General features: G+C 48.9%; 1 protein-coding gene across 1 annotated transcript in view; it reads right to left on the reverse strand.

Annotated features, from left to right (window-relative positions):
* Positions 1-13,008: 13,008 nt before the first annotated feature.
* The window catches only part of LOC135821866 (cdc42 homolog), a 38,991-nt gene continuing 30,730 nt past the window's right edge, over positions 13,009-21,269 (reverse strand). Inside the window, exons 5-7 of the mRNA XM_065334865.1 lie at positions 18,436-18,495; positions 16,311-16,469; positions 13,009-13,128 (exon numbers count right to left, since the gene is read on the reverse strand). Of these exons, the coding sequence (XP_065190937.1) occupies positions 13,009-13,128; positions 16,311-16,469; positions 18,436-18,495 (339 nt within the window). The remainder of the gene's footprint in view (positions 13,129-16,310; positions 16,470-18,435; positions 18,496-21,269) is intronic.

Raw genomic sequence — 21,269 nt, forward strand, 5'->3', positions numbered from 1 at the left:
AAAGAGGGTCAGAAGATGTCAGATAGATGATGTCATCGAGCAAAATGTCATACGTATTTACAAGTACCGTAAAATACCGCCAGAGCAATACACAACAAACTCTGGCAGTACAAAAACAAAACCCGGCTATTCAGAACAAACTCCGGCAATTCGAAGAGAATTCTGGCAATTCTGAACAAGCACCAGTAAATACTTGAAGAAAATTCTGGTGATTCTGAACCAACACATGCGTACACTGGCAATGCGAAGAAAATCCACCGGGACAAAGACAGGACATGTGGAGGGGAATCTGGGCTGATGTGTAACAAATAACTGTAAGAAAATCCAGGACAAAGACAGGAAATGTGGAGGGAATCTAGGCTGATGTGTAACAAATAACTGTAAGAAAATCCAGGACAAAGACAGGAAATGTGGAGGGAATCTAGGCTGATGTGTAACAAATAACTGTAAGAAAATCCAGGACAAAGACAGGAAATGTCGAGGGGAATCTAGGCTGATGTATAACAAATAACTGTAAGAAAATCCAGGACAAAGACAGGAAATGTGGAGGGAAATCTAGGCTGATGTATAACAAATAACTGTAATAAAATCCACCGGGACAAAGACAGGAAATGTGGAGGGGAATCCGGGCTGATGTACATTTATAACAAAGAACTATAATTATTGAAGTTGATTGTTCCAACTAGGAACACACGCTTCTTGCCGAACTTGACACTTGACTGACTCACGACTGCCATCCGGAGCACACGAGGAGCACGTCGCACCTTCCACTCGGAAAACCTGCAAGAAAGCACCACTCCCTGCTCGATACACGACTCACGCTGCTACCTGGAGCTTCACGAGGTGTTTGTTGCGCTGGAAACAAAGCGTCTCTGTAAGTTTGTATCCCTGGTGATGGTTTGGCCTGGAGAGCAGTATATAAGTTGTGCTTTTCAGGCACAATCTTCCTCAGCCTACTCAAGCTCAACTGATGAGCGGTGAATTCCCCGAAACACCGTGTATTGAGCAGGGAGTGGTGCTTTCTTGCAGGTTTGCCGAGTGGAAGGTGCGACGTGCTCCTCGTGTGCTCCGGATGGCAGTCGTGAGTCAGTCAAGTGTCAAGTTCGGCAAGAAGCGTGTGTTCCTAGTTGGAACAATCAACTTCATGACTATTACCGCCGAAGTCGCAACTTCAAAAAACTATATTGTATAAGACAAATTATAAAGGGATTCGAGAAAAGAATATCAGGAGAAAATACAGAAATGTCGCTATGGAAACAAAACCTGAACATTCAGACATCAGTTGACGAGTTTAAAAAAATCATTCTGACCTGGTACAGGTTGCAAATATGGCATGTGTGAGCAGCTCAAAAGTAAACCATCCATATCACCGTAAAGTACCGCCAGAGCGCCCCGTCTCGCCAGAGCGCCCCGTCTCGTCAGAGCGCCCCGTCTCGCCAGAGTGCCCCATCTCGCCAGAGCGCCCTGTCTCGCCAGAGCGCCTTGTCTCACCAGAGCGCCTTGTCTCGCCAGAGCGCCCAGTCTCGTCAGAGCGCACCGTCTCGCCATAGCGCCCCGTCTCGCCAGAGCGCCCCGTCTCGCCAGAGCGCCCCGCCTCGTCAGAGCACATCGTCTCGCCAGAAGTGCCCCGTCTCGCTAGAGCAGTCCGTCTCGCCAGATCGCCAGAGCGCACCGTCTCGCCAGAGCGCCCCATCTGGCGAGAGCGCCTCACCTTGATTATACAGCCAGGGAAAGGAAATTCGTATGGCAGAGTGCAACAGAGTTTTTACGGCGTGTGAACCTTAGTATACTAAAGTCACACTTGGCAGGTTTATATGGAGCTGCATGTCCGCTTGAAGGCAAATTGAGTAGGGATTGAGTGCACAGCATGCGATGTGTGTACAAGGTTCGTTTCGTATGATCTACAGATAGGAGAGATCATCTCCACAATACGACCATGGAAGGACGAGATGGTGGGGCGCTCTGGTGGTACTTTACGGTAGTGCATGTTGGTAATCAAGGAGATTAATTACAGGTGTACATTACCTACTATATATACTCAGAGTATGTGTACTGACAACACAGTCATGCAACAAATCACGGTTCCAGAATGCAGTGTGTTCTTGCAATGTTCACCAGTTGTCATGACGAAACAAACATAGTGACGGTATGGCTGATATGTAGTATGCTATTGCAAGCAAACAGAACGCTGTATTCTTGGTGTCACTGCTGGACAGTGTGACGTCATAATCACACCCGTCCACCATGTATGCTAATAGAGAGGTTCTGCACAACGAAAGTTCGAACGAAGTTTCGCGACAGGCCTTGCGAAAGTGTGTACGAATTTTCGCACGAACTTTGTGTTCTGCACATTTTCGTAGTTTGCACGCGCCAAGTGCACGTACGACATGACCCAATCTCACGAAACTTCCTACGAAAGTTCATTTCGCGTTCCCTGCAAGTTTCGCGTCCAAAGTTGCGAAAGTTCGTGCGAAGTTTCTCACTTCGTGACGTAGAGCGAAAGTTCGTACACATTTTCGTTTTGCAGAACCTCTCTAATATCCAATGGAGTCTGTGTTGACCCTTTTACAGTGTGATGTCACGATGACATCATAGGTGATATCATAACATTCAGGGAAAAAAACTTTAGTTTGGTACAAATTTTAGTTATTTCCTGCCCCTTTAGGGCCGGGTTCCACTGCGGCTCCGCTGCTCGTCATCCGCGGCTCGAAACGTCATCATTACCATAGTGACCGCGGCTCGAGCTGGAGCAGCAAGGCCGCGGCTCACCGCGAACTTTCGCTCCTATTCTTGATCAAAAACTGCGAGCCGCGGTCGCTGCTCGATCTGTTTCCCGTGCTTTGCATTGTTTTGTAAGTGAGAATTTTAAAATTCAAATTTTAATTCGTTGCGCAGGCGAGAACACGAGAATTTTTTTCGATTTCGCGCGCGCTGGCAGGTAAAACGTCATCACAACACATGGAGCACTGCCGCGGTAAAGGAATGTCGGATTTCAGTGGAACCGAGCTGCTCCGCTGCATGCAGCCAAGTGCCGCGGAGCAGCGGAGCCGCAGTGCAGTGGAACCCGCCGTAAGGAGACCGTCCGTAAATATCAATATTATATCACGAAACGAATTAATTTCGTTTCAACCCAACCCCTCCCTCTCACCCTCAGAACGAAAAAATGTTAGTGTAATACATGTATATAGATTATACTGTAATTTCACAAATTTTCGGTGTACTTTTATTTTCAGTACTTTCGGTGCGTCTGTTTCATACCTAAAATTTCAATGCACCGAACAACTACTACTGTGAAAGCCATTATTCTAACGTGGCGCATATATAACGATTTCACAAAATTGACTAGTTTACATGTACCAAAGGTAACGATTTTCACTCATTCTCAACGCTCAATAGGACAGTATATGTATCGATTTCCGTATAACGATTTCTATTTTTACGACAGATGTCTCCTCGTTAACTCGTTAGAGTTAGCACTTCGTTATATATATGGCTTTTACAGTATCACACATGATCCAATAGGGAACTGCATCTCTGTACCTAAAATTTCCGTTCACCTTACCCGGCCTTTTGCCCTCATACCGAAAATTTTGAGCACCGAAACTTTCTGAAATTACAGTACTTCACGTATAAGAAAAGTCGCAAGTGTGTCACTGTACTCCAACATCCATGTACATGAGTCAATGTTTTCTGAAACAAAAGTGGTCAACCCCTTCCCATCACATGACGAAAATATTTCGTTTTGTGAAAAAGTTTGGATATGTATGGACGGACCCTAACGAATATAGCGAAAATTAATTCCAAAACGAAACTTGCAATTGAAAAGTAACATGTATAAACCCACTGCAGGTTACAGCATTTCAAATTCACCATGGTAACAGACCGGCAACGCCACAATTAGTTTGGTCTCTGGATGTGGATAAAACATTACTATCCTGGCTGACAAAGGCTGGTCTAGTTATTCCAATGTCCTTGGTGGCATTCCATCATGCTCTCCCAGCAGGGACAGGACCAGAGAGTAGTAATTTACTGCTACTTTACTACTCCAAGCACAGAACTGCGATCCCCCAGGCCATTAGGCGAAAGCATTCTGAATACATGATGAACGGAAGTGGAAAGTTTAACGGGTGCAAACACGTGCCTGTGGTGCCCGCTATGAGCTACACGCTTGCTGCCTCACCGCTTTGATCACAGAATTGACGATAAGCTTCCATCGTGTGCTGGCTGGGGAGCTGGCAGGTCCAGTGGTACAAAGAGAACGACAGCATTGGCTAGAGTGTTGCACAGACTACATGCACACGCAGGACTTCTGCGAGGAGTGCGGCTGGCTCTTCTGCAGCGCCACCAACTAGGGCTTGGCGGATAATGCCGGCAGAAAAATTGGCAGAATTAAGGGGGCAGCCTACCCATAAATTTCATATGGCATTCAATTGACCGTACCTTTGGTGTTTCTCAGTGGATTTGAGTGAAATTTTGACCACACACTCCTGCCACTATGCTGGCCCTCAGGACATGATTTACAAGTTCTTGCGCCTCACTGACAGGCTTTCCAGGCCGGAAAAACTCAAATTTCCGGCATAGTGCCACGGTGTGCGAGCCACCCAGGAGCCAAACAAATGCATTTACATTTTTTTCACATTTTCGTGCCCATTCTGTCCGTGCGCGGGACCCAAACCTAAAACAAGTCCAGAAGCAGCCATGGGTGGTGGGGTAGGGCCCCTCAACGTGGCCCTGGAATCTGTCACAACGGAACGAGTGGGCGTTCTCTCGCGGACTCCCACAGACCCAAGTCAATTTTTGAATTTTTTTAGGTTTAGGGTTGTGATCGAATCCATGTGTTCAATGCATTCTAGGTTGCTAACATAACAAACCAGACCAGACACGGTATGGACTCATGATTGTATGTAGGTGTGAACAAGTTAGTTTCTGGCAATGTTGTGGTGTTTGGTTTCCGCCCAACATTGTCGATCTGCATGTTTGCACTAGCGTGCAGCTGAACCAACGCAGCCGAACCAACGTGCCTTGCAATGCTTTGCTAGGCTTTTCTTTCACTGTATCTTTTTGGTCACATATAATACCGTACACTTTTCTTACTCAACAGAATCTTAGAACGAAGAAGGAACGGTTGGTTGTTGTCTTTGGCGGTGTGTCGGATCATAGTGCATGCTACTAGGCGCCATTCGATTACAGCACTTTTTGGTGCCGAAACCCGGGACTCAGGAGTTTGTGTTGTAACTCGGATTAGTCGGGCGAATTGGGTAGCAGTGCGAGATGGCCAAAGTCGAATGCTTCTTGAGACCGTTCCGCGGGGGTCGGGACGACCTGAGCGAATTCTGGGCGAAGTTCTCAGTTGTCGCGGACTTGCAGAAGTGGGACTCGGACGAAAAGAAGATGGCGAATCTACCGCTCTATCTCGAGGGTGAGGCGTTCACCGTGTGGAACGAGATGGCGGCAGCGGATAAGAAGAAGCCGGCCGATGTGAAAGCGAAGCTGACCGCCGCTTTTGGGATGGCACCGGATCAAGCATACTCGATGTTTACGTCCAGGATCTTGCGAGGAGACGAGTCGGTGGACAACTTCGCAGCGGACTTGAAGAGGCTTCTCACCTTGTCTGGTGAGCAGGTTGATGCTGATGGGAAGAATAAAATAGTGATCGGGCAGTTTCTCTCCGGGCTCCCCTCTCAGTTTGCGAAGGAGCTCCGTATGAGTGGAAAAACGGGCACCATCGACGATTGCGTGGAGTACGTCAGGCGGCTTAGAAGCGTGGAACGATCGATGAAGCCCGGTGTGGCAGCAGTGAGCTACGGTGCTCTAGACGATCGGGCTCCATCAGGCTCTTCCAGGATGACCGCTGCAGCAGGTGTAGGTCGCGACTCCGCAAGACGTGTCCTGTGTTACAAGTGTGGTCAAGTTGGCCACTTCAAGCGGAACTGCCCTGCGAGCACGAGTAGTGGTACCGGTAGCCACAAGCAAGCCAAACACAGTCAGCTGACGTGTTTATTCTGCGACGAGGCTGGGCATATGATGAGAGATTGTGCGGAGTTCAAGGCCTTCAAGCAGAAGAAGCAGCGGGGTGGGAGTGCAGCCGCTGCTCCTGTGCACTCTGGTGATCATGGTGACTCCAAGGTGTTATGCCTGAGCAGTGGAGGTGACAGTCTGCCACGGATCTTTGTGGACATCAAACGGTCCGGCGGTCCAAGCAAGCGTGTAGTAGCTGCTGTGGACACCTGTGCATCCCGCTCCCTTGTAGCTAGCGCCCTGGCAACCGACCTAGCTTTGGATATCAGGCCTACGTCATCGACAATTAATGCGATCGATGGCAGTCCGGTGGATGTCCGTGGCGTCGTGGAGTGTACAATCTCACGGCTGGATAGTGCTGTGGTTCGCCTACGTGAGACCGAGACTGACATGCTGGTGGTGGACGACCTGTCTGTCGTGGAGGCTGATGTGCTGATTGGAGTTAACAGCATCGCGACTTTGGGTGGTGTGCATATGCAGTATGACGCAGGAGAACTGGTGGGGGTTGTATTCGGGACCGTCAGTGCTGCATGCCCATTGGTGCTGGCGTCGAGCACCCCAGATGAGCATCCATCACGCCCCGAGTCGGAAGCACGAGCCGTCGCTGAAGACTTTCACCACGCGGACGTGGAGAAGCTCAGCAATGGCGATTTTGTGCTGCGGGCATCAGATATGATCCTCCGGTGGAGTACGGCTGACAAGGCGTGGGAGGTGCAGTGGCAATGGGCGGACAAGACGGAGCCGACTACGTGCATCGGGTCAGGCCTTGGAGAGTACCCACGATCCAAGCTCTCCAAGGAGCAGGAACAGCTATTTGGAGATGAGGTTGAAAAATGGCTCGGCAACGGCTGGCTAGTGAACCATGGTGAGCCGAGATGTGTGCTGCCTCTGCTCGCTGCTACGCAGGAGCATAAGGCATCAACGCCAGTTCGGCCCTGCCTCGACTACCGGCTCCTCAACCAGAAGCTGACGTCGCACCCTGGCACCGACGCTCCGGCACGTGTGCGAGACCTCGTAAACGAAGAGCTCTCCCGGAACGACACAGAGAGCGTGATCGAAGGAGCAGAGTACAGCGTAGGGGATGCGGTGCTGTTACGTCGGCCTTCCCGGAGCCGCAAATGCCTGGCACCGTACGAGCCTGGGTGGCGCATCGTTCGCGTTGTGTCGCCGTCGACAGTTGTCATCACCCGGGCTGCCTATCCACACTCAGCGGAGAAGATTGTCAACGTGGAGATCATCAAGAGGGATGTCGCCCGTGACTTGGCCCAATCAACAGCGCTGATGGACGACAGTGCAGCGGCTACAGATGGTGGTTATCTGTACCAGCCAGCATCAGTGCTGCCAGGCCCTGAGCCCAACATTGGGGATGGCGGCATTCGCATGTCCCTGCGAGACAGATCTGCCATTAGGCCACCGCAGCGCTATGGCTCCTGAAACTGTACGTGTGCCGTGTTATCAGTCTAGCTTGGCGCGTGCTTAGTTAGGAGCAAGCTAGCAAATGCAAGACCCATTACGCATTTTGCTGTTCTCTTGTTTAGCTGTTGGTGGAGTGTTGTTCTTTTCTTTGGAGAACCTTAGTTCTACGTTTTAGTGCAAGTTCCCTGTTTTGTTGTGTTACCAGGGGGGAATGTGTGATCGAATCCATGTGTTCAATGCATTCTAGGTTGCTAACATAACAAACCAGACCAGACACGGTATGGACTCATGATTGTATGTAGGTGTGAACAAGTTAGTTTCTGGCAATGTTGTGGTGTTTGGTTTCCGCCCAACATTGTCGATCTGCATGTTTGCACTAGCGTGCAGCTGAACCAACGCAGCCGAACCAACGTGCCTTGCAATGCTTTGCTAGGCTTTTCTTTCACTGTATCTTTTTGGTCACATATAATACCGTACACTTTTCTTACTCAACAGAATCTTAGAACGAAGAAGGAACGGTTGGTTGTTGTCTTTGGCGGTGTGTCGGATCATAGTGCATGCTACTAGGCGCCATTCGATTACAGCACGTGCTACGAGGTCGTACCTTTGATACAACATCCAGTGCTGGGACACCCACAGCAAGCCATTTCCACAGCGCTGCACACCAAATCCAGGATGCCCTCAGAAACCGGCAAAGACTGCCACTCACGTTTCACTACTGCCTAGTACTGAATCCTACCTGACTTCTTGACACGACTCAAACTTGCCAAAGTCACTAAATCAACGTCAACTACAATAATCAAGCCACATATCTGCAACGTCACGAGGGTGCTGGCAAAAGTCCTGCTGCACGGCGGCGGGCTTCGCCCGCCGCCGTGCAGCCCAATACGTGGTTTTTTAACGTGATTTTTTGGACTTTTTTGGACTTGGGGCAAAATTCTGCACACTTTCGCGTGTTTCCATAATACGACAAGTTGCGCACGGTCTGCTCACATTCAAATACAGTGCTGCCAACAAATGACAGCATGCAACAAAAAAATCTTTCCTTGCAAGGGCACATTTTCGGCCATAACTCTTGAACGGCTGGTCAGATAGGGACACAATTTTCAGAGAATTTGCAGCTATTCATGCTCTTTCAACTGACGTAGCACTCAATATGAATTTACAAATTCGATTTTTCAGCGAATTTTTGGGTAGTCTGCCACCTTAAGTACATTTTCTGGTAATTTTATGCATGTTTGGTATGTGGATAAAGAAATGGAGCAGAATTCGAGGAATTGCCCGCCATAAGGTTTGTATGGTTCTGCCAATTTCGGTGCAAAAAAAGCAGAATCTGCCACCTTTTCGAGCATTATCCGCCAAGGCCTACCACCAACACAGCTTGAAACACCTCTGTACAGACCTGGCGATGCACGTGTGCATGTGTACGTGAACACAGACACGCACAAACACACACACACACACACACACACACACACACACGCATACACACACATACACGCACAACCACACACACACACACACACACACACACATGCAAACACACACGCACGCACACAAACAAGCACACACTGTTGCGCATAAGGGCACTGGGAGGCATGATGTTATCAATATTTTCCACTCCACATCAAATAGATGTCAAACTACAACAATACCAATAGACATAGCAAGGTATGGAGGGAGTATGATTATCAATAAGAAGAGTGTGTGCAATGGGATTTCTCACCTGTTTTACTTCATCCACATTCCGAGCACAGCACACAGCATGATAAACAGTACGTATCCGAGAGGACATGGCCGTCGCTTCCTCTAACGTCACTTGCATCGTGTCATCACCACCATCACCATCACCACCATTGCCACCACCGTCCTCTCCTGCTCCACTTCCATCCCGTACTCTGCTTCCATCCTGTGCTCCACTTGTTGTTGTTGTTGTTGTGTTTATTTTAATTCGCAAACCAAACGGGCAGATCTGCCCAATGAAAAGGTGGCGAATGCAGATAGAAAGCAGTAATAAATGAAATTGGGGACTGATGTAATTAGGATAGAGGTGGAGAAAAACTAAGCCAGCTGATCATCAAACAGGACGTCTGGTACTCTAGGTACTAAGGCCAGTAAGTGTGTGCGGGATCATGCTGGCGCGGAACTGGCGGAGCGTGGAGATGGCACGTATATCGCTGGGTAATGTGTTCCACAGCTGGGCGCCCCGGAACGCGAGGCAACCCTTGCCGAACCTGGTGGAAACTGGCGGTTGGCGCAGACCCATGGTGGAGTGCAACCTAGTTGGGCCAGCTGCCGAAGGAACTAGGAGGGCTTGCAGTTCAGAACTTGCGTGCTCATTCCGAGACCTCCAGACCAGAACGATGAACTTCTGCCTGAATATCTCGGATACTCTGTAGGTGTCCAATTGCAGCAGGAGGGTACGCGTGGAGGTGTGATGCGAGAGTCCGAAAACCGCCCTTGCCGCCCGATTCTGCATGACTTGTAGCCGATCCAATTGGTTGGCAGTAAGAAGCGGGGAAAACGCATTGGATCCGTACATCAGGTCAGACATGATGATCGCTTTAAAGTAGAGAACTCGGCTCTGATGAGTCAAGCAGCGACGCAACCTCCATAGTGCTCCGATCCTCTGGGCCAGTCGAGCGGTGCAGCGATCAACATGGGGCGTCCATGACAGATCCGAGTCGAGGAGCACTCCAAGATACCTGGCCGCAGTAACGACAGGAATCGGCGTTTCATGACAGTTTACATTGATCGTATGCTGGGGCTGCTGAGGCTGCCTGTTGGGGTATACAGGGATCACTTGGCTCTTGGCTGCATTCAAAATGAGACCACGGGTCTGCAACCAGTCAGCAAGTGCAGAAACCGAGGCCGATAGCGTAGCAGATACCGTGTCCAGGGATGTGCTGCTGCTGATCAGCGCAATGTCATCGGCAAATTGAACTGATGAAGACTGGTTAGCTATGGTTGGAACTTCGCGGGTGTAGATACTGAAAAGGATCGGTCCTAGAACAGAACCTTGTGGCACGCCACAGGATGGTGCAGAAATGGCACTCTGATCCCGTCCAATACAGATACGCTGAGTACGGCCCGACAGATAGGCGGAAAACCACTTTAGGGCTGTCCCTGTTATGCCTATATCGAATAGGTCCTGGAGTAGCCGTTCATGACGAACCTTGTCGAATGCCTTTGACATATCTAGAAGGCATATGCCAGTACACAAACGCTTGTCCCGTGCACTAAGAATACGATTTAGCATAAGTACCAGGGCATCCTCCGTTGAGTGGCCTGCGCGGAATGCAAACTGAGTCGTGGGGAGGGTACCAGATATGTCCAGAAACTGGGCTAGCTTCTTTTGTACGACTTTCTCCAAGAGTTTTGATAATATGGGAAGTAGGGACACTGGACGGAAGTTAGTGGGAATAGACGGGTCCCCGGCTTTGAACAGCGGGATAACGTGTGCGAGTTTGAAGGCTGTGGGGACAGTGCCATTGACAAGCGAGGCATTAAACAACGTGGCCACGGACGCAGCTAGGATATCGGCACAGCACTTCAGAAGGTGACCAGGTATCCCGTCGCTTCCTGTTGCTTTGGCAGGATTGATTTGTCGGAGAAGCCGTTCTACTTCGCCAAAAGACACTTGGGGCAATTCTGACATTGCAGTCTGAGGCTGTGGACCTTGCGGTAGCGGGATGCTGTGAGGACGGGCATTGTCTGTTACTACTGCCTGGAAGACTGACGAAACTTCTTCAATGGGGCAAGTAGGCTCCACACGTACTCTCTTCCTGTTCGTAACGGAGTTTATGACGTTCCAGAGCTTACGCGGGTTCTGACTGGACGCGGCACATTGCGCTCGGAAGAAATCATTGCGCTTTCGGCGATAGGCATTTCTGGCGCTTGAGCGTGCTTGCTTGAACTGTACGTGAAGATTCTGGTTTCCCTTATCGCGTAGCCACCGTCGGTGTAGCTGGTTTTTACGTTGGTTGAGCTTGTGGAGCTCTCTGTCGGACCAGGGCGGATGGGATTTGCGGTTGGAGGATACATAGCGGATGGGTGCATGCTTGTCCACGACAGCCAAGAACTTGGTATGCCACGACGCCCACATGGTGTCCACATCCCGCGTGTTAGTAAAATCATCCAGCCCTGCGGAGCTGACATCCCGACGAAATTCACAGAGGTTCACCGATCGAGTATTTCTCTGAGCTCGGACCCGCTCTACTGCCTGAGTTGACACGCTGCGAGAAACCTGAAGGTGCAGGTTAGCCTCAATCCCAAAGTGGTCGCTAATGGTCAAAGGCAGGACGTGGCACTCACTGATGTCTTGACTAGCTGAAAGAATGAGATCGATAGTTGTACCTGATGGGCACGCCGGTGAGATACGAGTCGGAGCATGAACGTGATTAGTGAGGCCGTAGCAGTTGCAAAGTTCGAGAAATTTCCGGGCGATAGGACAAGGTGGGTAAGGGGTTGAAACATTAACGTTAAAATCGCCAATGACTGTGATGCTTGGGTTGTCCACGAAAGCCCTGTGCAGCTGCTCTTCAAAATTCTGCCAGTACAAGATGGGCTCGTCAGGTGGCCGGTAAAAGCACCCAACTAGTTGTCGCCTTCGTCGCCCTTTGACTTCGATCCAGGACGATTCAATGTTAGCGTCGGAAAGCTCTGGGCGCGGTTTTACCTGGAGTCCGGAACGGAAATAAAAGCATACACCGCCACCTCTGCGCACTGAACGATCGTGCCGTATCACACAGTAACCTGGTATATCAATATCACTGTCTGACGTTGTGCTGTCAAGCCAGGTTTCTGCGACGCCAAATATGTCGAAGTTGTATTGCTGTAGGATATCGGCGACCTCAGCTACTTTGTTTCGAAGACTACAAACATTCAAAAAGCCCAGTCTTATGAAGGACTCTGTCAGTGGGGTAAGGCGGTGAGCAGGGGCAGAACGGTTATTCTGGGTACAAGAGCCATGAGCACTGGGACCTGGGATGCCAGCGCCAGCCCCAGGGGAGAGATGTTGACTGTGTACACTACTAGTAGTTAACTTGGAGGGGGAAAAGCTGGGTGCTAAGGGATTAAGAGACGCCATTAACATTTAAAAAAGATACAGCTAAAGAAATTGTGTTCTGATGATCTATCATTACTAGGGAAAAAGGGATCAGCATGGGGATTAAGAGCAAGTGCAGTAAGTATTAACCGTAATTACCTTCATTGCACTAGTAGCTTCCTCTGCGGGCAGCTTCAACTCTCTCTGCCAGCTTCTTGCGCTCACGGTTTGAACACTCCTTAGCCCACGCAATTTGCGGGTCGTTCAAGGCAGAGGCAGGTGGCTCAGTGCGCCCTGATAGGACAGTTAGTCCGCAGTCCAGGGTGCAGAATTGTGACTTTTCGTTCGCCACGAAAGGGCACCAAGGTTTGACATGACCAAATGAAAGAGCAAGAGCAGGGCTTTCCAGGCATGTGTCTCTTGATTAGCTGTGTTGGGGCTTTGTTGACCAAATCGCGACAATTGTTTTTCTACGCGTTGCCATGGCAACTGGATCATTAATTTGAATTTTGAGGCTATTGCAAGCATCATAGCGATGTTTGTGAACTGTATTCGAGCCACAGAGGCTGAGGAGAGCCAGCATACGAATTTTTACTGAATTTGGATGAAGTATAGGCATGAAGAGAGGAGAAATAGTACTGCACAGTCTGCACAGTATGACACAACATGCGACACAGGTGTCATGTCATGTACTACCTTGCAGTGTGTACCTACAACCACACTATCGCATAACGGATGAGTTCAAAGCAATAATACTAATAATTATATTATGTTCTAGAATTACATGTGACAACAAAATACACAAAGGAAACCTGATGAGACGAGTTAGTTAATTACATGTATAGAGACTGTCGAGTCACCTCCACCACAGTGTATAGAGACTGATATGAGTAAACCCGTGCCAAGCACACTGGAGTCGGCCTTAGAAAGAGTGCATTTACTTCAAGTGCAAGTCAACGTAATGGTTTACAGCAATGCAGTGGCTGAAAATGCAGTGTGTGTGTCAGCACCTAAACATAAAGAAATGCGGCATCAAATTTGTTTCAAACTAGGGAAATAGTTCCGCAAAATATTAGACAATGCTGATAGTTAACCGCTGTGTATATTGCGACCCAAAGACCAGGTATGGTCAAACAAAGGGAATGAACTATTTTTAACTGTACTTCCGCAGCGAACACAACAACACCAGGGGCATACGAAGGGGTGTTTGGGGTGCCAAAGCACCCCCCCCCCCCAAAAAACCGAATTCGATCTTGGTTTGCAGCTCGTTCAAGAAAGACGATAACGCGCGGACCATAACTCTACACATCGCACACTGTAGCCATCCCTGTTCGGACTTACGTGGTTTTTTATTTAAATCTGAAACCAATCTACGCGTTCTTACTTGCCCTTGACTATTTCGTCTGATGTTTGGCCATTTTGGAATGGTTAGTACGCTACACAGTGCGGCACGTCAGCCTTATAATGTACATCATCCGCTTTGAATGTCTTGTTTTATGCCGTTATGTTCTCCACATGTTTCTCCGTAGAGCTGTTGTGGTTATGATAACAAAATATACCATGTGACGTTCATCCACTGTTCGTAGACGGCTCAATTTGCCGAAGGCAAAGAGCGGAATACACAGACTGAAGAACGAGCAGTTGCGGTTTCGTAACTCTCAGTTTCACGAACTAGATCGATCATCAGACGAAGATTGATACTGACCCTGCCCTAAGAGTGAGAGTACTGATATATACCATGGATGTGGCAAGCGCAGCGGACTTAGTATTAGTAGCACTCTCAGGCCAAGGTCAGTATCAATGTTCGTCTGATCGGATTGATTCAGTTCATGAAACTCAGAGTTACGAAACAACAACTTCACGTTCTTCTGTCTGTGTAATAACAAAATATATAAATATCGGCCGACATGAAAGGACCACAATGAAGGCATGCTCTTTTGTGTGGGAACGTCGAGGAAACCACCTTGATCACTATCCTGGCTACGCCCCTGAACACAGTCATCAAGTAGTTCACTGCCTACAGCAGAGAAGAAATCATCCTCAGAGGAATTCGATGAGGCAGTGAGGTCAGCAATGTGCGTCTTTTGTCTGCTTGCTACAATCCTAGCGAGAGTATCTGCATAAGTGCATGAATGATAGCAAGACTTATGGTAGTGTACCTCTCTAGCGATCAGATTCGCTGAACTGATTGCTGCCATAATCCTTTGATCTTGTCGTGTGGCAGCAGCGTTCCGCAATTATTTCTTTTCTGCTTCCACTGTCACGAGTTGAGATGTCGCCTGCTTGGTTGTACAGCTCGCTTATTTGTTTCAGCGTGCCACAAAACAGGCATATTTTTTCTTCTGGTTCAACAACAGGGGCTCGTAGCGATTGATGAGTCCTGTCCATCGAACTGCGGACTCCTCGGATGCCGTGCAGGCTGTCAGAATATTTGGCACTTGGCATTGGGTGAATACACTTCAGAGCTCTATTCGTTTCAGGTTCCGGTACAGAGGAGATAGCATCATGTACCTGGCCGGCCATGGCGCCAGCACTCGGCAGGAGCTCATCACTGCAGTTGGTATTGCCAAAATACGTGAAACCATGGCATAGGCGAGGCACACCCGATCGACCTAGAACCTAAATTCTACAGAGTACCGTCCAGGAATACGTTTTTACATCTGAAGCGCACCACGTGGCACTCGAAGTGTGCGAGATTTCAAATTTGAACTTTTGAGTGGGTTTGATGCATGCTCAAACTTACGCTCCGCGAAACTTGTGCATGGATTTGCCCCGAAGAAATTCGCCTCTATCGTGAGAGCGCCCCAGATCTAGAAGCAGTTCTCGACTGTTTTGGGTACCTCAAGGGGTCCTCTTTCAGGCCCCCACATCAAACCTTGGTGCCCCGTCGTGGCGAAGAAGGTGTGTTTGCCTGCTGCCAGTCTGAAGCCATCGTCATCAGGAGAGGGGGCTGTCCCGCTGCTCTTTTCGTTGTCTCCAGGTTGGCTGAAAGCCGGCACATGGTTACTGGTATCAGTTGTGCCAGTGCTGGTCCCATTGGCTAAAAGTGCCTGGCGATAGCTGTTGACTGAGGCAGTGTTCAGCCCTGTGTTGCTAGCTGCACCTGTCTCCACACTGACGACAGCTGGCTCTACAGCGGCTTCTGCGGGCTGGGTAGTCACCGTACCCGTATCAGTGGCTGTACTGACGCTGGGAGGGTTTGTACTCGTACCGGTTGTGTTGCGGTGCTGTGCTTGTGGAAGCTGGGAAGCTGTAGACTGTGCCCCACGGTTGGGACATGCTTTAGCCTCGTGGCCACTGTTGTTGCAGCGCCAACATGTTTGCTGTTGGCCGCGGTGCCATACTCGCAGTTTCAACTGACCTACGGTAACCGTAGATGGAACTGGTGATCGGAGGACCAGGCTGAGAACACGGGTGCCAGTACTTATTTCCAATCCCTCAAACAATACTTTTTTCTGTTGAGGCGACCCAACAATTCGGCCGAATTGGCCCAGCGCAGCACACAATTTACTGTTTTGAAGCCCGACAGGGCAACCAAACACATGCAGATGGGTTAAGTCCACCCCGGAAATCTCGCAGAGCACCTGCTTACCGGAAATCCGGATTCCTGCGTCCAGTATCTTTTCCCGCTCAGCAGAACTCTTCACTGTAACAACGCAATGACCAGGCTTGCCCTGAAGGTCCACCTGGCAGACCTGACATATATCTACCTTACTCTGCTTGAGCGCCTTGGCGTAAAACAAGTGGTCTGCAGACCAGTCCTTCTCAATCCTAAAAGAAAAGGAGGCCGGAGCAGGAGCTCCAAAACTGCCAACCGTCTCCATCGTACATCAAGCAAGATACTTGCATCCTGCCTTGGTCCGCTCACCTCCTGTGTTTCGTTCACTTGTCCTGTGCCAAGATCCGAGGTTCTACGTAGATCATTCTTGAGGCCAATCAGGGCTACTTGAAGAGACTGACCATAGCGCGTTCGCATCATCTCCGAAAACTGTACATGAGACACAGAGGATATCGTACAGAGAACTGCATGATGGACTCGCTGTTATGTTACCCGTATTACCGTCGAAATTGTCATGAAAAAAGATCCTCGAGAAGAGAAAGAGCAAGGGAGATGAAAAGAGAAGGAGAGAGTGTTTCTGTATGTCTGTGTGACGCGTGTGTGTGCATACAAATGTGCGTGCGTTTATGTGTGTGTGTGTGTGTGTGTGTGCTTGGTGCCAGCTAGTTCGGTTGGTGGGTACACTTATGCCTGATTGTGTGGGGTCTGTTGCCAACAGGCTCGGCTGGTTGAAGTTGTATTGTGTTGTACATATCTGCCACCTTTGTTGGTTTCAGGGTTCATATACTTTCTCTTTGAAGTATACATACCTGTTAACCATGGACTGCTTCTGGCTAGATTAACTATTGTGTAATCAATGGTACTAGTGACGCTTATATCAGATCCCCTCTGATTTAGCCACCCACACTAGTAGCAAGTATTACCTTCACTGGGGGCAGGGGTAACTGCAGTTGGATCCCAGGACGGATACCGTGATGCCGTCAATCCTTTTTCTGCACCTTGTCCTCACCCACTTAGGGCGCGCTCACACTGCGACCATGAGCACGCGTCCATGCGTCAGCAAAACGCAGAAACGTGGCAGTCGTGCTCACACTAGGCCTCGTACACGCGTAGACGTGAAGTTGTCACACAAACTTTACGAATTGCAGTTCGTATCCAAAAGAGTTCGTGCGTTTCCTAATAAAGTTGTGGCCCGTTTTGGATGTAAATGTTCGCAAGTTGCATGTTGGAGGAAGTGCCTCGTGGCTCGTATTCTTGAAGTCGACGAGAATAATTCATACAATCAGGTAGGTTTGGACTCTTGAGGGACTGCCGCTGACATCCAAGCGCTTTCGCTTTCCTGACCTCGTGGTTAGAGCAAGTGCCAGTGCAGTGGAAATTCCGGTAGTGGTTTCTTTCGTCTGTTGCCGAGATGAGAACTGTATTTTCCGATGATATGTAACTGAAATGTCATTCCATCATCGCAGAAAAGTAGAGAAAGATGATTGCCCAAACCTAAAAGCCAGACCAAGCTGCCATCGTATTGAATGAGTACACTGTACTGTAGAAATTGGTCACTGACCCGATCACAACGAAGCAACTACAAAAACGAAAACAAAATCGACATCGTCCAAAAAGGGCAAAGAATGCATAGTATGGCGGTGCGTGCGTGCAGGATCTAGGACCACAACCACAAAATTTTAAAAGTGTGCAAATGCGGTGACATCGACAACCGCCAGTTTTCATAAATCAACACACCGGAATTTGAGCAATTGAACATACTTCAGGCCAGGTTGTACACAAATACGCTTCACGTCTACGATCATGTTGCCGCCAAGTCGTGGCACCCCCTCCGGAGGTCGCGGTCACGATTTATCATGCCGTTGCCATGCAACTTGGCCGCATGGCCGCATGGACGCTGGTTTTGGTCGCAGTGTGAGCGCGCCCTAACTGAGGTGTGGTAAGCCCATAAGTGGGATCATTTCCAAGTCCACCCAGAGTTTTTTGGGATTTGAGGGGGTGTCGGCCGTTGGGCGGTTCAATACCCATTTGATCATCTTTCTAAGATTCCTTTTGAGTCTCTCTCCCCTCTCCCGGGGAGACCCACGTGACCAGTATTGGCAGTGAGAAACAAGTACAAGTATGTGTGTGTGTGTGTGTGTGTGTGTGTGTGTGTGTGTGTGTGCGTCCGCATGTGTGTGTGTACGTACGTGTGTCCGTGCGTTCTTGTGTGTATGCATGCGTGTGGTGTGTCGAGGAATGAGTGGGAGAGAGACACACACACCCATACACACACAGAAAAGAGAGAAAGATAAAGAGAGGTGTGTGTGTGGGGGTATTTACCGGCCACTTCAAGAGCTACAGTGTACACAGATATCATAGCATACCAAGGAAAATAATACACGGATGCACTCACAGATGGGGTATTGTTGAAGAATTGCCGATCCACCACGCTATAACATACCAACACCACATCCTGCAGAGGATGTACACCATACATACACACACACACACACACACACACACACACACACACACACACACACACACACACACACACACACACACACACACTTACACATACATACACATACACACACATACACACACACACACACACACACACACACATACACACACTGTACTGTACTGCACTTGCTCACTGCCAAAATTGGTCACGTGGGTCTCCCCGGGAGAGGGGAGAGAGGAACTCAAAAGGAATCTTGGAAAGATAACTCAATTGGCTACTGTAGTCTATATTTGGAAGTATGTGTGTAGGAATGTTGCTAGTACTACCGGTACTACTGCTGTCACTGGCACTCTCCTGACAACACAGTGCTTCTATAGACAGTGATGCTAGCAACACTGCATGCTGCTTGTAATAATAATATAATAATCTTTATTTCAGGATTACCCAAAGGCTAACGCCTATCTGGGGGATCTCCTATTTGTGTATGTACTAGTAACATAGTTATGGATGCGAGAGAAAGTGCGTACTACACTGAGTACTGATATTTATACATGGATTTTAAGGGGAAGTCCGGTGAAAAATTTAAATTTCAGGGTCGGTAGAGTTTCGGGCGCTGAGTCGAATGGTGTTGGTCCCACGTGTCTCCGACAAAGCGTTCTCGAGATATTTCCGTTTGAAAAACTGAGTTTCGGGGGCTGCGCCATGACGTCATGCGGCCGCGCCACACCCTCTGCAACGTCATAGCGTGCAGCTAGGTCAAAAGGAGTGCGTGAAAGCAATAGTGTCAGTGCTATTTCAAATGATTTGGTGACTGATATTAGGTGGTGCAAGCGACCCCGAAGACCTGTAACTCCTTGTGAGAGTGAGGATGCAGCCATGGCTGACCTTCATGAGTTCGGTCTGGGGCTGAGAACCTCGGTATTCAGCTGAAGAAATGGCCGCACGGGCCGGTCAAGAGTCAGCGCTACTGAGTTTCCGACTGATGAAGAAGCAGCAGCTATTGCAGACGAGGCTCATGTAATTATCAGATCGCTGGAGAGCAGGGTCGCCAAAATGGAGAAGAGTGATGCGAGTGCTCTAAAAATGTTGTTCCATACCGATTAGATTCGCTTAGACTCCAGTAGCCTGCCACATGGTGATGTTTTGGTGCGAACTTGGAATATTTCGGACCACTCAATTGGAGAACAGTGCAGGCTCTTTGAACCACGGGCACGACTCTTCGCTCGCAACGCTATGGAATCTGAAAGTTCTAGGTCCGGGAGCTGTTCGCTGTTTTGTCACTTGTCACGGTTGTGCACTCATCGCTGTAGCATAAAATAATGAGGCGGGTGCGGAAAACTAAAATTTTCTTTCTCAAAGCACAACCACCGGCACCGGCAAGGAGAAACGCACGTTCTCTGACTACATGACTGTACAATACGACTGATACGAGTCGAGTGTATGACAAGTCCGTGTGTTGACTAGTTTTCTGAGTCTTGTGTCAGTTGTGACATGAGTTTGTTGACTGCACTACAGCTACATGCATGTAGATAACACACTGCACGCACTGCATGCACGCAGCGCAGAGCGCGTAGAGCCGTAGACCATGGTAGACCATGTAGACGGGCTGACGGAAAAGTCCAACTCGGAAACGGCTAAAATACGGTATAACCTGCTGGCTCCAGGTTTACCGAGCTGAAAATCACAGGGTACGTAGTGTTTGTAACACTGAATCGAATGGTCTTGGTCCGAAGAAGCTGCGACAAACGGTTCCCCAATCGAACGCGCTCCGAATATGGCCATTTTTGTACACAACTAGATGGTGTGGCTACCTGGCTGCACGCTGTGACGTCATCACCTGGATCTGGGTGATGCGCGCTCAAATTCGCACATGTTCGATTGGGCGTATCTGACGAACCATAAGCCGCAGCCTCCTCGGACAAAGACCATTCGACTCAGCGACCCGAACTCTACGGACTGTGAAATTTAAATTTTTCACCGGACTTCCCCTTTAATACTGTGTAGGCTGCTTAGTCTGAGTTTGAGTTAGTTGTATGCTGGTTTGCTGATCTATCATGACACGTGTATTCTGACAATCTGCTGGTCTGTCATGACACGTGCATTCTGACAATCTGCTGGTCTGTCATGACAGGTGCATTCTCACCATGAGAAGTGAGACGGCATTGTGACGCCAAGCACTGTCTGCCTCATGCCTGTGCTCAGAAACAGTAGATGGGACAGTGAGAAACGCACACACAAACACACAATGCACTACAGTAGACAGTGCTGTAGAACAGTGCAGTTAGAGTAGCAAGGGAAAAACCCTAGTACTGGCTCTCATGTACTCATACAGTCAGTAGAGTGGTAGGTGCTGCTGCTGCTGTTGCCAGTGCCCGCGCCCGCAGTGTAGCCTGGGTACATGGGTGCACAGGGTGCGCTTGCCCCGTCTCACTCGCGGCTCGGATCTTTGTGCAAGTCATCTATTATTATAGCAATAAAAACTGCTTTATGGCAGTTTTCTAAAAAAAGTTATTGTGTTCTAGTCCATGGACGGACCCCGTCTAAAAGAAATTAACGAAATGTGATAGCCGAAAATTAAAATTTCACACAAAACCTCACAATAATCACAACACTTGAAATGCTGCTTTCAACACTAAACTTGCACTGCACCAACAATTGGCAACATGCATGCATAGGAAAGAGGATCACGAGGGGAAAAGGTCTTCTACATGTAGCTTTTCTTTCTGTGTGTGATTATTGTGAGGTTTTGTGTGAAATTTTAATTTTCGGCTATCACATTT

The sequence above is a fragment of the Sycon ciliatum genome, chromosome 7 (genome assembly GCF_964019385.1).
Source record: "Sycon ciliatum chromosome 7, ocSycCili1.1, whole genome shotgun sequence".
Classification (NCBI taxonomy): domain Eukaryota; kingdom Metazoa; phylum Porifera; class Calcarea; order Leucosolenida; family Sycettidae; genus Sycon; species Sycon ciliatum.